We start from the raw sequence: 17324 nt of genomic DNA, 5'->3' as shown, positions 1-17324 counted from the left end.
GAGGAAGGTGTGACTGGAGCAGAGCCTCCAAGGATAAGAAAGATCTGGTGAGGAGAAAGAAACAGCAGGAGAAGAAGCCTGGAGACTAGATGCCAGCAAGGCAACTGGAACTACATGGGTAGGCATAGTGAGCAAACTCAAGGATGTCTCCAACAGCCCCACCTCCTGCTATTCACACCCTTGAATAATCCCTCTTCTTGAGTGAGGGCAGGGCTTGTGACTTGCTTTTAACCAACAGAGTACAGCAAAGGAAGTAGGATGTCACCTCTGTGATTAGGTTACAGAAGATCGTGGTTTCCATCTCCCTAGCATACTCTTTCTATTGCCTTCTCCACCTGCAAGTGTTGATGAAGCCAGTTGAAGTGTTGGAGGGGCCCATGTGGCAAGGAATGAGGGTGGCCTTTGGCCAACAGGTGGCTAGGAGGTGAGGGCCTCAGTCCAGCTTCCCTCAGGGACCTAAATTCTGCCAACAACAGAACGTTTTTCACATAAATTGCAGCAATATTTGTTTGGATCCATCTCCTAAAGTAAAGGAAATAAAAGCAAAAATAAACAAATGAGACCTAATTAAATTTAAAAGCTTCTTCACAGCAAAGGAAACCATCAACAAAACAAATGGGAGAAAATATATGCAAATGATATGACCAGTAAAAGGGATTAATATCCAACACATATAAACAGCTCTTACAACTCAACATCAAAAAAACAGGGCTTCCCTCGTGGCGCAGCGGTTGAGAGTCTGCCTGCCAATGCAGGGGACACGGGTTCGAGCCCTGGTCTGGGAAGATCCCACATGCCGCGGAGCAACTAGGCCCGTGAGCCACAATTACTGAGCCTGCGCGTCTGGAGCCTGTGCTCTGCAACAAGAGAGGCCGCGATAGTGAGAGGCCCGCGCACCGTGATGAAGAGTGGCCCCCGCTCGCCGCAACTGGAGAAAGCCCTCGCACAGAAACGAAGACCCAACACAGCCAAAAATATAAATAAATAAATAAATAAATAAATAAATAAATAAGCTCATTAAAAAAAAAAAAAAAAAACAAACAACCTGGACTTCCCTGGTGGCGCAGTGGTTAAGAATCCGCCTGCCAGTGCAGGGGACACGAGTTCAATCCCTGGTCTGGGAAGGTCCCACAAACAAAACAAAACAAAACAAAACAAACAACCTGTTTAAAAATGGGCAGAAGAACTGAATAGACATTTTTCAAAAAAGAAAATGCAGATGGCTAACAGGCTCAACATCACTAATCATCAGGGAAATGCAAATCAAAGCCACAATGATATATCACATATACCAGTCAGAATGGCTATCATCAAAAAGAACACAAATAACAAATGTTGTTGAGGATGTGGAGAAAAGGGAACCCTCCTACATTGTTGGTGAGAATGTAAATTGGTGCAGCCACTGTGAAAAACAGTATGGAGGTTTCTCAAAAAACTAAGAATAGAACTACCCTTTGACCCAGCGATTCCATTCCTGGGTATTTATCTGAGAAAGCCAAAAACACTAATTCTAAAAGATACGTGGACCCCAATGTTCACAGCAGTGTTATTTACAATTGCCAAGATACGGAAGTAACCTGAGTGTCCATCAGCAGATGAATGGATAAAGAAGATGTGGTATATGTATACAATGGAACACTACTCAGCCATAAACAAGAACAAAATTTTGCGATTTGCGACAACATGGACGGACTTGGAGGGCACTATGCTAAGTGAAATAAGACAGAGAAAGACAAATACTGTATGATATCACTTATATGTGGAATCTAAAAAATACAACAAACTAGTGAATATAACAAAGAAGAAGCAGGCTCATGGAAATAGAGAACAAACTAGTGGTTACCAGTAGGGGTGGGGAGGGGGGTGGAGGAGTGGGAGGCACAAGCTATTGGGTGGAAGACAGGCTCAAGGTTGTACTGTACAACATGGGGAATATAGCCAATATTTTGTAATAACTGTAAATGGAAAGTAACAATAAATAAATAAATAAATAAATAAATAAATAAATAAATAAATTCTGCCACAAACAATATGGAAAAAAGCCTGGAGTGGATATTTCCCCAGTTGAGCCTTCAGATGAGACCCCAGACCTGGCGGATACATTGTTGCAGTTTTGTGAGACACCATGAAGCAGGGGACCGATGTAAGCCATGCCCATATTGCTGACCTACCATAACTGTTAAATAATAAATGTGTGTTTTAAGTCATGGAGTGCTGTGGTCATTTTTCACACAGCAATGGATAACTAATGCAGTGGCTTTAGGTATGTTCTTCACACCTCCGATCTTTGGCTTTCTTCTCTACGACAGAAGGTAATACATGAACCACCTCTCAGATTTGGTAGAAGGATTAAATAAAACAAGTGGAGTGCCAGCACCCTGCAAGTCTAGAGGTAGGTGTTCCATCAGTGGTAGTCACAGCTGCCACCTCAACCACCACCAACCACACAAGAAGGAAAATAACCCTCGAGAAATGTTTACAAGCTGTTCATGTTTGTCACTTAGTGAAAGAATCAATGTGGTCCCAGGAACTGCTCCCAGAAATTCATCTCCAGAATAAGGGCAAAAAAAAAAAAAAACCCCTCTAGATGCCTTAAGCCTCTCAGTTCCTCGGGTTGGCCCTGACTATGCATGCTTCTCGACAATGCTGCACCAAAGAAATTCCTGGGTCCAGTCCTGTGATTGGATTTGTGATACATATTAATTAGTTTATCTTATGTCAGGGGGAGGGAGGGCAATATTGTGCTAGTTTTTCAAAGCAGTGTTTTCCCAGGTTACTGTGGAAAAAGAATTTGCATTTTCTTTATCACTCTTCCATCATACTTAACCCCCAGTGCAGATTATAACCTTTGGATACGAGTCAGCATCCCGTCGTAATACTTAAAATTAACAGGGTAAACATATATTCTGCACTGCTTTGCCAGAAAAACTTGGCTGATACAACAGATTTAAACTCTGTAGGACAGAGTTTGCTGTATTTGTGCTTTCTTTATCTTTTTTCTTTTTTTGTTCCGTCTTCCCCAGAGGATTATTAACTCAAAGTCATCACGAGAGACCCATCGTTGCCTGCTGCTTTCTGTACCATCATTTGCATCTCTCCTCCTTTATAACTTCTCCAGCCATTTGATGAAGCACATACACACTCGCACACACACACACACACAAATAGAGGATGTCATTCAGCTCTAAAATGGCAGCAATTTGATTGTTGGAGAAATCATAAACGCATTTTCATTTTTACCAATTACACTTTCATCTACCTTTTCCATCCTACTCAAGCCAACCGCAGGACTTGCTCTTTTAATGTAAAAGCTGCTATGAAACACAGTTAGTGAGTGATCTTTGAAAGGACCTCAGAAGACTGGAGTGGGTTGGGATTGAACAGAGAGGTACCCTCTGGACTTGTATATTCAATGGTTTCTAAAAATGTAATGGATTACAATGATGTTTTAACAAGGTTATTGATACTTAAACCTTAACAGTTTAGAAAACAACAGATAAGAGATGAAAGGACATCTTTTCTTGGTTCAAAAGTAGGTACAGGGATTAAGTGTTTGGAGTGGGTAAGCTCTGAAAATAATGGTAGTTTAAAATACTAGCCATTTAGAAAGCAGAGAGGTAAGTCTTTCAGCCACTGCTTGTTTTGTTACTCGGAAAAGGGAGAAATTATTACCTGAAAGTTCTGCATTTATGTTCGTTGCTGTGACAGAACACATTGCATTTTATTAGGTATAGGCTTTGGCTGGTCAGATAGAAATATACTTTACTGTTACCATTAAATTAAAGACTTCTAACAATTTGAAATATTCATCAGCTAAGTTTACATTTGTAAAGATTAAAAATCTTGGGACCATTGTTTCTTCATCTGTTAAATGGGGATAATGAGATGTAGTTGCAGCATTTCTGTGAATTTTAGGTTGAAATAATGTATGTGAAGGTGCCTGGCATAGTACAGAGGTTTGGTAAATGCTCGCAATGATGATGATGATGATGATGATGGTGGTGGTGGTGGTGGTAGCGGTGATAGTAAACATGATGAAGAAACTTCAGCAGAGATTTGTGTCTCCTGATTATTCCTTTTGAAAGGTTTCTTAAATCAGTGAAACATCTTTGGACACTTTCCTAAACGGGTTATTCACGTAATCACCCTAGCAATTCAGCAGGCGTGTGTTTTATGAGATACCTTTTCATAAGCAATAGAAAGCCCCTCCCTCTTTATTCATTTAGAGGTACCCTACTGCAAGGAAACCAGCTTCCTTGAACAAGACTTGGTTTTATGCAGAGTCTGAAAGAGGCCAAGTCAGCCTCTGGCCGATTTGTTGGAACAAATAAAAAGTCTGAGCAAGGATCTTGATAGGAAAGACAAGGTGGGAAACCCTCTGCCTTCTTTGTAGGCAAGAGATTCCTTCCTTGCACATGACTGAGGTGACGTTGTGATGGTGTGTTTAACGTTAGCAGATGACATGGTTAACCGGGTGTGTGTGGTGGAGCGGGGCAGGTTCAAGGTCTCTGATCATGGATCAGCTCTGTGGCATGTTACCTCTTAATGACCATGGCTTCCCATGGTCCATTGGAGGATATTTGTAAGCTTTCAGAGCAATGAACATTATGGATAGCTGAGACTAGGGAAGAATGAATGACTTAAACAACCTTCACATTTTTAGTAATTTTATGGAAATGTCTCTTTTATGGGAAGATCTCCCCAGCAGAACTAAATTACTACATTAATAGTAATCCTTGGAATAAGGTAATGTGTGCTTGAATGTACACGGAGAGATTAATTTAACAATACTTTCCAATTTTACCTTGGGAGCTGCAACCAAGAATGCTGACACCAGGTAACTATGAATAAAATATCTAGGAATCATTTTATTTGCAGTTTACTGGGAACCAGGCTATTATTACCTCATTCCCTGCATTGTAAGTTGTCATACACACACACACACACACCAATCAACCCTCACTCAGGAATTCAATGCCATTCAAACTATGGCTAAGGGAGATGGTAAAAACAGGGTAAAGTTGAGGTTCATGGGCTCTGGGGCCGGGAACAGAGGTGAGGTTGGACATTAGGCCTCAGCATTGAGATTAGACAATCCATGTCACAGACAACAGATGGAGAAGACAAGACAAAGGAGTAGCCAGCTTAGGGATGCCCGTGAAGGCATGGAACACTGAGAGCCCTTTCCGTGGCACTTCTTTTGTTTATCGACAGGTGGAAGAAGGCCTCAGCATTCTCTGTGGTCTTTTAAAATTCTCCGTAAGCACTAAGATTCCCCCTAGCTGGAGAGCTAGGAAAACTTCGGTTCAAATGGGTTTTGAGTATGATTAAGTGTCTGAGAATGGATGCGTCAGAGCTTGAATAACATCTGAATTCTTCTCAGGAGAAAGCTCTTAGGGGTGTCTGTCTCTCAGCTGGGAATCCTGCCAAAGGCAACCTACAACTAGATATCTTGATTATCTAACTGTCACCGGAAAACAAAAGCAGCAGTAAGAAAAATGCGCATTGTAAAAACGTGAAATGAGCTTGTTGCTGCTGTTGTTTTACCTTGAGACTCAGAGGAAGGAAGGCTTTAGGAAAATCAGTGCCTGGAATTCACCGCGGTGTAAACTGGACCCGGCCAGTAAGGATCAGGGAAGCAGTCCTTCATGTGGACGCTAGGAACAGTATTTAATCAATTTCGCCTTTGCCAATGCGCTTCATAAGGGGATTGTAATAAAGTGCATTTCTTGTTTTCTGGTTGGAAAATCTTTGCTTCTGCACACAGGCTGTGGATTACCGCATGAGAAAATGTTTTCTTGTGTCCATCACGGTTTTGCGAGACAGCTGAGGTGGGGAAATTGACTCTGTTTATATCCGACCTAGCTGAGGACAAGATAGTGAAATGACCACAGACGTTTTTTCCCTCTAAAGAGAACATTTTGCTTTTCTTTGCAATTCCACTTGGAAAGAAAACAAATTTCTGTTAATAGTGCTGTGCCGCAATGTTGCTTTGCTGGATAAACGCACCTGGCCGAGTAAGTCTCTCCCTGCCTTTGGGATCTATCAGATACTCATCACATTCTGGCCGAGCTAGCTGGGGCCCAGGCCACCAGCTCTTCAAGGGCAGGTGCTCTGCCCAGTTCAAGGTCTGGCACCAAGTTTGCTGAATGACGTCCCCAGGGACCCCAACAGAAGCCTAACAAAGCTAAATTAGCTTATTCCATAGCGAATCCCTTTGAAACACAGAGGAACGTCTGAGCCTCGTGGGTACATTGGTGGCCCAGAAACGATCCACGCCGTCATTCATCCATGAGTTTACATGTGAGCGCGTCTTCCTTGTAAGAGAGGCTTGGGTGTAAAAAGATTTCCTCCAGCTGTTCACCCTTGAGATTGCCTGAATCTGTCCATCATCTACCTTATATTAAACAGGCAGAGGAAGCCATTGCTCTTTTTGATGGACTTCAGGTCCAGTGATGAAACACTGTAGACCTGACCGAGGCTGCTCTGAAGATAGATTTATTTTTCAATAGTTGTGACTATGTGACCAGCAGGCACTGAAGAAATTTGAATAATTGTCATTAACTGCTGGATCCTTATGATCTCAAAGGTCACTCAAACTCTTAGCCACATCACTGCTTAATAGGACTTTAGCTTTTGCTGAATACCCCCAGTGATGGGGAACTCACTCCCTCCCAAAGCACCTCACTTGATATCTGGGTTGCTCTGATTCAGAGGGTTGGCAAACTGTTCTGCAAAGAGCCAGATACTAAATGATTTAGGCTTAGTGGGCCATACAATCTCTGTAGCAAATACTCAAGTCTGCTCTTGTAGCGTGAAAGCACCATAGACGATACATGAATGAATGGGCAGGATATGTTCCAATAAAACTTTATTTACAAAAGTAGTCAGAGGGCCAGGTATTGATCTAAGTGTTATCCTTCCTTGTCCTGAAAACACCGTCTCCCCGGTGGCCTAGTTCAACGTTTTGGGGCCACACGTAGGAGCTAATGCAACCCTCTCCTATAAGAAAGCCCTTCAGCTCTTTAAGGTGATGATACCCTCTTGCCAAGCTATCTGTTTCCTTTTCTCCCATGATCCCATCTCTCCTCAGTTGTCCTAATTCCAAGTCTCTCACCTCTTCTTAACTGTGGTTGGCTGAGTTATTTTATTTTGATAACCACGTTAATATGGGTGTTGGAAAGGAAAGATTGAGACCTAAAGCCTCTTTTTCTAGGCAAAAACAGTGTTTCATTTTACCTGTCCTTTAAGACACCCTCTCCCCACTCCACAGGCCCTATCCTTTACCTCAGCCGTCCCGTTAGCACCAACGCTGCTTATCCCAGAGGCCACAATCATCAGGACCAGACCACCCAGGCAGAAGCCCCAGGTTCCAGTCATGAGGTCTGCCAGGTATCAGCTTTGGCAGACCTCAGGTATCAGGTCTCAGGCTGCCAGCTTTGAGGCTGAGGGATCATCCCACCAAGGAAACCTTCCTCAATCCCCTGAATCCAGGGAAGAGCCCCTCTTCTGTGCGACCACATGGCCTGCAGGCACCACAGCACTGAGCCCCCGTCTTGCCACCCCACCCTGCTGACTGGTCTCTCTCCCCACTAGACTGTGAGTAAAATGAGAGCAGGGACCACGGTGTGTTCACTGCTGAATGCCTAGAGCCAACGGAGTGCTGGGCACAGAGTAAATGCTCAATAAACATAATATTAAATGTAATGTCATAATATTCAATGAATGAACGCACAAATGAATGAATGAGTTGTAAAATAATCCTGAGAATGGGTGAATGAGTCATGCCTCCTGTGCATACAATGTACCCACTACACGTTGCCAAGCCCGCTCTCGCACTTAGGGATCCATGCAGTGGGCTCTGACCTTCGCAGTGGCCCTGCAAAGCACTGAGGTTGGCAGGGATCGTGACCCCATTGCCCCTATGAGTGATGGGAGGTGCCCCCATCAAGCACGGCCAGTAAACCTTTGCCTGGTGGTTACCTGGAGCCTGGGTCCTCTCTCTGGCTCTCTGCCGCATTGTCTCTCCCCACTCACCACCCCAAAGCCCCGGCTCAAAAGATGTCCCTGCTTGTGCCTTCAGGGAGGGGACCGGCACTCAGAAACGGTGGTCTCCACAGCTGCTGTTCATCCTCTTGCTTTCCTGTCTTGGGTCTTGACTCCTGCCCACATGAGCTTCTTATTCATAGCTCTGTGAATTTCCCCTATACATTCCTCTTGATCAGTCCATTCCTGCTCATGTCCTCTCCACTTACCCAACATCTACTCATGCCTGGAGACCCAACTCAAATGCCACCTCCTCTGTGCAGCCAGCTGCAGTCCTGTAGACAGATGTCTGCACTTTTATCACTTCTGTCTATGCCTCCAGGAATAGTACTTGGTAATCCCGATAAGACAGAGCTTATGAATTCAAAATAAAATTGAGGGTCTAATGATGATAACAATAGGTAGCTTTTACTGAGAGTTGACTCTTCCAGGAACAAATCCTGGTGACTTTATACACACATCTCACTTGTAATCCTAAATGTCAGGTAGGCATTTTCTATATTATTGTTGTCTCCATTTTTCTTTAGCCTGGCAGACAAAATAGGGAAATGGTTAGGAACGTGGCCTTTGGAGTTAGGGAGACCAGGTTGCAACTCCCAAGTCCATTCATTTGCCAGCTCCGTGACTTTAGGGAACCTATATAACCTTTCTGAGCATCCCACAGAGAAGGGTTAATGAAGTTAAAATTAGCACTTGTAGATAAAGCCCTCAGTACCTAGAGTAACTGGCATGAGTTAAGCCCTCTATAAATGTCTCGAGGAGGATTCAGAGGACAGAGGGTTCATCTAATTCATCTTTGCACCCCTAGTGACTAGTATTGTGCCCAACTTCCAGTGAACGCTCCTTACAAATTTGGGGAGATGTTCCTCCACTGCCATGCATATGGACATCCTGGAAAGATGTGGCCCTGGGGATTCACGGGTTTCCTTAATCTCAACGTGCTCACACATTCCCCACCTCTATTAAGAAAAGCATGAGGAATAACAATATGATGCAGAGGAAGTCCCACCTGTTGCCCTCTGGCCCCACCCCCATACACACACTGTAAAGGATGAACATGCCGGCTTTGGCTTTGACGCAAGCCAATATTTTTCAAATCTTTGTGCACAGTGAATGAGATGTTTGTACTGTCAAATCACATTTCCCCACAGGCTGCCTTGTTTGCTGAAATAGTGGTGCCCAGATACTGGTTGTGCGTGGAATACAAGCTCTGAGATTTTATTTATTGTGAGCACTGGGTTCCCTGACCAAATCACATGTCCACTTATATCTGCATATTGGGAAATCTGGGCTGAAGAAAGAGCCGGCTGCCAACATGGCACCAGGAAACAGTCCTTCTGCAGTTTCTGTGGACCAGCTGCCTGGCTGCCACCACCCATAAAAACTGGTTGGGCAAAAGCGTTGCTCCCAATTCCACCGGAAAATGTTGGATCTCAACTGGCACATGGGCTGGGATGCAAAGTGGTTTTCTCAGAAAAGTGCTGCCTTTGGTCCTCTGTTTCTCAAGATACAGGTTTCTGTTTGGATGGGTTTGCAGGGTTTTTCAACAAGAGCTACTGACATCTGAATACTAATTATGGTAATAATCATCACCATCATCATTATCATCATCATCGGAGGAAGAGTCCTGTCAATGGGCTGACAAAACCCACTCGGGCCTTGGTATTTCCCAAAGCCCCTCAGGGATGGGATCTGCCCTGGTGAGACCCACTGCTAGGATGTGGGAACTTTCTTGGGCAAAGAGGTTCCCCTTCTCCTCTGTGGGGTCATCTTCTGCCTCTTTCTCCCCATATCCACACCAGAGAGGAAGAGAGGACAGTAGGGTGAGGAAGGGGTGTGGGCTTGGTCCAAGGGGTGAGGTGGCAGGAATGAGCGGTCTTCCCAGGAGTGGGGAAGTGAGGCTCTCTGCACCCAGCTGCTGAAGAGCGTCAGTGGTGGTGTGCGGGAGCTTGGAAATCAGGAGGCCTGGGCTCTGCTTGCTTTGAGGCTCCCAGGGGACCTGGGCAAGTCATCTCCCTCATCCAGAAAAGTGGTCCCTGCCTACAATGAGGACTTCCACAGACCCTTGCCCCACTTTCCTGGGCTTTGGGGTGTATTTTGGGGGAGGTCCTAGAGGATCAGGAGACAGGCTGTAGCTTTACAGCTAATACATGTTCACATTTGTGGGGCACCTTAGGTGCTAGCATTTAGCTACAAGCTTTGGGAATGAACACTCTATTTTACAGAAGATGTGAAGTAACTTAGGGCACATTCTATATACATATTGCGGGAAATTGGAGGGGCCCCAAATCCCAAAATAGGAAGGCATCCCGAGCCAGATTAAAGGGTCCACCCCCAATGTGAGCAACTGGATACGGGGTGGGGTAGGCTGGGGAGGTGCCAACAATGGGGTTGGTTTGATCACAACGAAACTGCCCCCGACATCCTGGGCCATCCTTCTGGTTTGGGGAAGGAAGGAGGAGCTCAGAAAAGCGAGCTGGGCGACCTGGGCTTCCATGATGAAGAGACAGCGCAGGAGCAAAATGTCCAGGAAGGAGTGAGAGAGACCAGAGGAAGGAGGCGCCTCTTCCACTCGCGTCCTCGGGTCCCCAGCTACGCCACGTGGGTGGGAGCGTGTCTCACACACACCCACGCGCCCACTGCCACATTCCTCGCGCTCTCGCCCCGGCCGGGCCCATATCCGCGCGCCTGTAGGCGCCGGGCCTCCACGGGCCACGTCGCCGCCACCTGCTGCTGCATCCCTAGTTAAGGGAAAGGCGCATCTCCGCGCCTCCCCCATCCGCCCCCCCACCCCGGTGCGGGCCTTCCCCCGACCCCCATACTCCAGGGCTGTGCTGTAGGACGTCTTCCCCGGGCCCCCTCCCCAACGCACAGGGGGAGGCGGAAGGAGGAGCTCCGGCTGCAGCCACCCGTCCTCCCCCACCGCCGGAGCTCCCTCTCCCCTCCCCTCCCCTCCCCTCCCCTCCCCTCCCCTCCCTTCTCCTCCCCTCCCCTCCCTTCCCCTCCCTTCCCCTCCCCTCCCTTCCCCTCGGCTGCCGCAGCCCCGCCAGTCGCGCGCGTCAGCGTGGGCTCCCCAGAGCGAGTCGCTAGGTAACAGGGCGGGCTCCGCAGACCCGGGGCCGGGGAAGCCCAGGCGCGTCGTCAGCAGCGGCGCTGCGGGGCGGGGGCGGGGGGCGCACGGACCCTCCTCCGTCCGGGCCTGCGGACCCAGGCTGGCCCGCCGCCTCCTCCCAGAACGCCTTAACCCGCGCGGTTCGCCGCCGCCGAGGTGCCCCTCCCTTGCAGGGACCCCGGCGCAGCCAGCCCCTTCCTCCTTCCCAGCCGGTGCGCACAGCTTTGCGCGCGGCCGGGTGGGCGCCCCGCTATCGCGGCCGCCGTCGTCCGCCGGTAAGCTGCTCTCGGGGGCCGGGGCTGGGGCGGGGAGGAGGGAGAGCGGGAAGAGCGGGGCAGCTCCCGCCACCACGGCCGCCGGACCGGCCATGTGCTAAACTTTCTGGGGCTCTGCGCCCCACCGTGCGGGCGCGCGGCGCGGGGCTCAGCGGCTCGGTGGGTGGGGCGGCGCGGTCCTGCCGGGTGCCTGCCACCCCCGGACCCGCGGGGCGCAGCTCTGCGCGCTCTCATGCTCTCTCTTCCTCTCTTCTCCTCCGCGCTGCCTCCCCGAGGTCCTCCTGCCGAGCCCCGGCGCGGGGCATGAGGAGCCCCGGGGCGCCGCCCGGAGACTACCCGGCTGCGCGCACACCTCGAGAGCGGCGGACCGGGACATGAGCCGCGCGCGCGGGGTCCGGCGCCCGGCGGCCAGCCCCAGCTGGCGGCGGCCAGCGGATCGGCGCTGCCCGGGAGAATGAGGCAGGAGCCGGCGGCAGCCTTCTCTTTCTCCTCTTCCTCCTCTTCGCCTTCCTCCGGCTCAGGCACCCCGGGCCCGGGCCAGGCCGTGGCTCTGCTGCGTGCCCCGCGCGCCCCCCGCCCGCCTCCGGATGCACTGCTCGGTAAGCCAGGCCCTCCGCCGCGGAAACAAAGCCCCTTCGCCCGGCCCCGGAGGCTGCCTCTGAGCCCCCTGCTCGGCCCCCACCCAGAGCCTGCGGCGTTTCTTACTGAACCCCTGGATTCCCCCGTTCCCCAAACCCTGCCTAGAGGCCGAACTGCCCGGGCGCCTTCGAGACCTGGTGCTTTCCTGGGCCATCAGGGAGGCAGATGCGGGCTTGACACGCAGGCAGGAGGAGACCTGTTTGGTCTCCATAATGCTATATGCTACCTGGGTTCAGACTCTTCATTTGTGGAGGCAGTCGACTCATATATAGTGACCTCGAAACTGGTGTCCAGGCTGTGCTGGGTAGTATGTCTCCAAACCACCGGAGGAAGTGCGTTTCCCTTCCTCTCTGGCTCAGATGAGGAAACTGAGGCCCAGGGCGGTTGAATGACTTAATCAAGGTCACAGGGCCAGGAAGCGCAAGCCAGGGAGACCAGGATTGGAAACCAGGGTGCTTTTTCCACCTCTCCCTCGAGCTGATCCTTTGGAACAAACACACCGGTCCCATTTCTTCTACTAACTGCTTCCGTCTGGAGTTACTGCGTGTGTGTGAAAATACTTGTGCTGATGAGTATCTGCTTGGATGAAATAAATTGCTGGTAGCATGCATTTTTTTTTTTTTTTTTTGCCCATCCCTCCATCACATAGCTGCTCACCCTTATGTGAACTGTAAGTGCACGGCCGCTTCTGTTCAGGGAGGAGGAGGATATGTTCCCCTGGGTGTTCTCTTTCCTGGGATTCTGTTTCTCCCAGGCCTCTGAAAGGTGGGAAAGGGCAGAGTTCAGATCCTCCTGTGTGCCTCTTCTATGCTGTGTGTGCCCGGCACGTGCTCGGCCTCAGAACCATGTGGTAAACCCTTCTGTGGGGTGAGGAGTAGTCAAAGCTCCTGCCCCTGGTTGTGTAAGTCTTAGAGATGGTTACTTAACAGGCTGGTCCCAGATGGCCACTGTGTCGGAACCAACCCTGCCCGAAATTTTATCTTGGCTCACATTTGCCAACCCTCCATGTCAGCAGAACTTCCCACATCTCAATCCAGAAGAAAAGGAGGGGGGGCGGTTTAATGTAGACAGGAGGCCTTAGCTTGCCCCCAACTCTCTGGTTTTGTAGCTCTTAACTGTTTGCTTAGGTGCATTTAGGTCGACCCTGAAAGGGGAAGCCACGCGGAATCATTTGGTCCTGGTCTGAGTGGCTTGTTTACTCGGTTGAGTCACCAAGTGTTGAGCTTGGTGGTCTGCAGGACTCGGACGGTGTTGGTGTCAGCGCAGGGAAAGGCCATCGGTTTCCCTGTCAGTGAAATGACGGGTCACAGTGGATGAACTCTCAGATCCCTTCCAGTGAAATGATTGTTCGAGTGGCAGAAGAGGGGGTTACAGGCCGGAGCTAGGGGGTGTGAGCTGATCAGACCCACACATGTGGACAGATAGCTTGTTGGTCGAATAGGTTGTTGATTTCCAAGAGGAGGATATGGTGCCCGAGGGAGCTGCAAAATTCAGGTTCCACCCAAAGGAGGTGAAGCCTGGGCAGTGCTTTAGTGGATTATTTATTGGGCTAAAGCATGGTGGCTATAAAATGCCCCAACGTGCCAGATTGGGTTCATGGGACAGGTTAGGCATTTCATTCAGAGAGATGACATTGACCCCTAAGAACTGATGAAATACAACGCATCAACTAGATGTCCAGCCGGCTCGAAAGTGACCAGCTGGTGAGCCTGCCTGTTCCTTTCAGAAAGAATCTGTCATAGCTGCATAGGTAAAACCTTCTCAGCCTAAACAATTAAAGCAAGTAAATAAAGTGATTTTTAGACTCTCCTCTCTCCATTGTTTGCTGATTATATTAGGGAAGGGTGGAGCCTCTCTCAGCAGTAATAGAGGAACTGTCACAAGGAAGGGGGGCCACGAGGATGTTTAGACCCTGGCTTAGTCTTTGCCTGTTGATTACTGCTAAATTCATCCACTTGACCTATGGGCCCTTAAGGGGGTTGTTATAGGTCTTTTAAAGATGTGGATCAATGAACCTTTTAAAGCGTTACTGAATCTCAAATGAAACGGGCATGTCCCACCTTTTTTTCCCAGAAACTAAGCTCCCAGCGGGTTTTATGACTGTATGATATTTACAGAACCAGAGCAAAGCTTTCATTTTTGACAAGCTCATGGGGTCTGTGAATGGCAAGTAATGCATCTTGTGTGGACATATTAATCTACCAGCATTGTGTGTTTTAGCTCCCCATGACTAACGGGTGAGGTTTTGAATAAAAATGAATGCAGAGAAACAATCTTCATGAAGTTACTTTTGAAAATGATAATGTAATTATGAGAGAACAGTTTTTCTGTCACATATCATACTATTGCTACCCAGAGCCTGATTACACAGAAAAATATTACTCTTGCTCCTCATAGTCAGTGTTTAATTCATCAGTTCTCTCTTATTTTTTGCTCTTTTTTACCCTCCTGGCGTGAAAGTGTGCAATTGAGAAAAAAAGTCTCCCTTTTCGATTCTGTTTTGTCTTAAACCCACTTCTTTTGTGGAAGATCGCTAAAGCTGACCTCTTCCACACCATATATAATGGCTTCATGTTCAGGTATATTCTAGGTGCCTCATGTTTCTCTTGGGAGAGCAGGAGGGGTATGTATCACAAATGAATGACAACAGTGAGACGTTTCCCTGGTGGGCATCCCATTTCTAACTCAGGAGTCTAGACCAGGAACTCTTTTGATCAGAGCTGACAAGCCCCGCATTGTGAGAACCCACTTCGGATACTGCAGCATTTGTGCAATGTTAAGGATGTACGCAGGTACCTATGGGGCGTGTTCCTTTTCTCTAAAAGGAACATCCTCCAGAGGCCAGGAGACCTGGGATTTATTCTTGGCTCTGCTGTGAATTAGCTTTGTGACCTTGGATAAGTCATCTCCATTCTTGGGGTCTTCATTTACATCTGTGCAATGAGTGTGTATGTTTGTATGTTCCCCGTGTTCATGTGCATGTGTATATATTAGTGCCAGGAGACCCCCTCCTACTCTAAGCCCGAAGAGTCCTCGGAATCTGGATGTAGCTGGTTATTAATAGCTCCAGAGTGCCCTGTGCTTTAAGGTTACATAACATTTTCAATTAAACATCTGTATAAACAGTAAAGAACTGGTTATTATAAACAAGTGTATTGATTATCCTAAGCAGGGACTCTACCCTGTGTGATGAAAGAACTTTTCATCTTAAAGGCAATAATGCCAGCTTTCCCATCATGGCACCTTGCGGGTGGCATCTTGGCACACAACGGAGAGGGCTGAGCCAGGACCCTCTCTAGGGTCCATGTGGCAGGAGCCACAGGAGCCACTATGTAATTTGGGTCAACGGGGTAGGAGAAATGTCACATCTAGCTGTATAGCTCGAGGTCCAGGGGACATGGAGGTTTCGCCGTAGTCTTGGGCTGTTCCTGGAAGGTAGGAGGGGAAGTATTTAATTACTGTTTGCAGTTGTTTTGAAAATGGAAAGTACTTTAATTAGAGCCTTGAATTCAGCTGAAGCTGAAAAATGGTGAGAAGTTCGTAGATTTGGCAGTGGTGTTTTTGCCGGGTTCTCTGGGCAGGCTTGCTTGTCACACTTTAAATAGTCTGTGGTCAGAGGTCAGGTTTCCTAGCGAAGCTGCAGTCATCATCAGATAAAGAGAATGGGAGAAAGGAACCACCAGTCCTTAAACATTTTGTCCCCCCGGCTCTGCAAAGTAGATCTTACGAACCCTTGTTCTAGATTCGGAGCCTGAGCTTGGAGAGCTGAAGTGTGTCGCTCAAAGTCGCACGGTTATTGAACGGCAGAAACAAGCACGATTTCAAGTGCATTCTGCTGGGGTTGAAAGCATCCTTCCCTTACCTGCCACACTTCACGTCCACTGATGCTGCAGCGTGTCTGGAAACCAAATTGCGTCCTTCTTCCCGAATTTTTAAATAACACTATGGCACAGAGAGGGCATGCCAAAGATTTGGTGTATATAACATATGGGGGTGATTTGGCTCTTGAGAGACTTCTGAATCCAAAATGTTGGATTTCTTTGAACTCTATGTCGAATGTATTAGATTTGAAAGATACTCAGAAATAAGCCAGGTGTTACCCTACAAGGGTTAGTGTTGGTAGTTCTTCGGGGGAAGCTAAAATAACTCCTTAGGTGCCATGTCACCCTAAGTTCTACGGGAAGTGACCGCAGGCTGGCACGTGGGATGTTTTGGAAGACGTTGCCAGCCTGCACCTCGCGAAAAGGGACACAGAATAAAAGTTATGTAACAGAAGCTTTCGGAAAGAGCGTGACTCCTCTTCCAGCATGCCACACGGGTTAATCCTCCCCCAGACAGCAAACTAGAGAAAGAAGTGGGAGGAACATATACAGGAACTTAAAGGTTTACCTACAGCTCTTAAGAATTTCCAGGACTTAGAGGAGGAATGGTCAGTCTCAAGAACTTTTCAAGCCCCCAAATAGAGATGCCGTCACAGCAGATATTTCGTGGAGCTTGCGCAAGTCCACCCACGTTAGTATAGCTGCTGCCGTCTTTGCTGATAGCTCTACAAATCTGGGTGAGTCTCATCCATACCCAGGACAGAAGATTCCAGAATCCTGTCTGCAACACACAATTTGCAGAGTTAGGTAAAGGGAAGTCATTGAAATCACCCTTCCTTACGTTCTAGTAATGATACTCAAGCTGGCTGTCTTCGCCAGCAGTTTAAATTCCTTCCAGCTCTGATGTTGGCCTTGCCCATGTCACAGGAGTGATGTCTTAACAAAACGGACCTACCCTCCACCTCTTCTGGATTCCTGAATGGCTTCTGTGCCAAGAGCTTCGAGTTTCATGAAAGGTGATTAATGAGAAAAAGCAGACAGAATGAGTTGGAAAACTCAATTGTGATTCACCTGTCATCTGTAAAATACCAAAACATCTTAGCAGCCGGCACAATTTTTCGATATGGTGAATGAGAAATTACATTGCATGTCCCTAGTGAGACCCATAGAGTTTGTACCCTTTGCCCCCAAGCCTTGAGAGAACAGATTCCTGGTAGCTTCAGTTCTGGGCCAGATTTTTAGTACCTTTGGCTAGTCGATGGCAGAGAATGCAAAAGTGGCCTTACAGAGGCATCGGCGGTTAGGCAAGAGGGCAGTGAAGTCCCTGGCCTCTGATTTGTGATTCCTGTGAACACTTATTTGGGGCCTAGTAAGTAGAAATGACTTAACACCCATTTCCAGCATTGAGAAGCACAGAATTTTACTAAATTT

The 17324-nt window shown here is 48.0% G+C and overlaps 1 protein-coding gene across 1 annotated transcript in view; it reads left to right on the top strand.

The window, feature by feature from the left end:
- Positions 1-11708: 11708 nt before the first annotated feature.
- The window catches only part of TUNAR (transmembrane neural differentiation associated intracellular calcium regulator), a 48631-nt gene continuing 43015 nt past the window's right edge, over positions 11709-17324 (top strand). Inside the window, exon 1 of the mRNA XM_082448314.1 lies at positions 11709-12032. Within this exon, the coding sequence (XP_082304440.1) occupies positions 12021-12032 (12 nt within the window). The 5' untranslated portion in view covers positions 11709-12020. The remainder of the gene's footprint in view (positions 12033-17324) is intronic.

This window comes from Balaenoptera physalus (genome assembly GCF_965194825.1).
Source record: "Balaenoptera physalus genome assembly, chromosome: 2".
In the NCBI taxonomy this organism is placed as follows: domain Eukaryota; kingdom Metazoa; phylum Chordata; class Mammalia; order Artiodactyla; family Balaenopteridae; genus Balaenoptera; species Balaenoptera physalus.
Note: the sequence above shows the minus strand (reverse complement) of the source record. Positions and strands in the feature narration are given on the sequence as shown.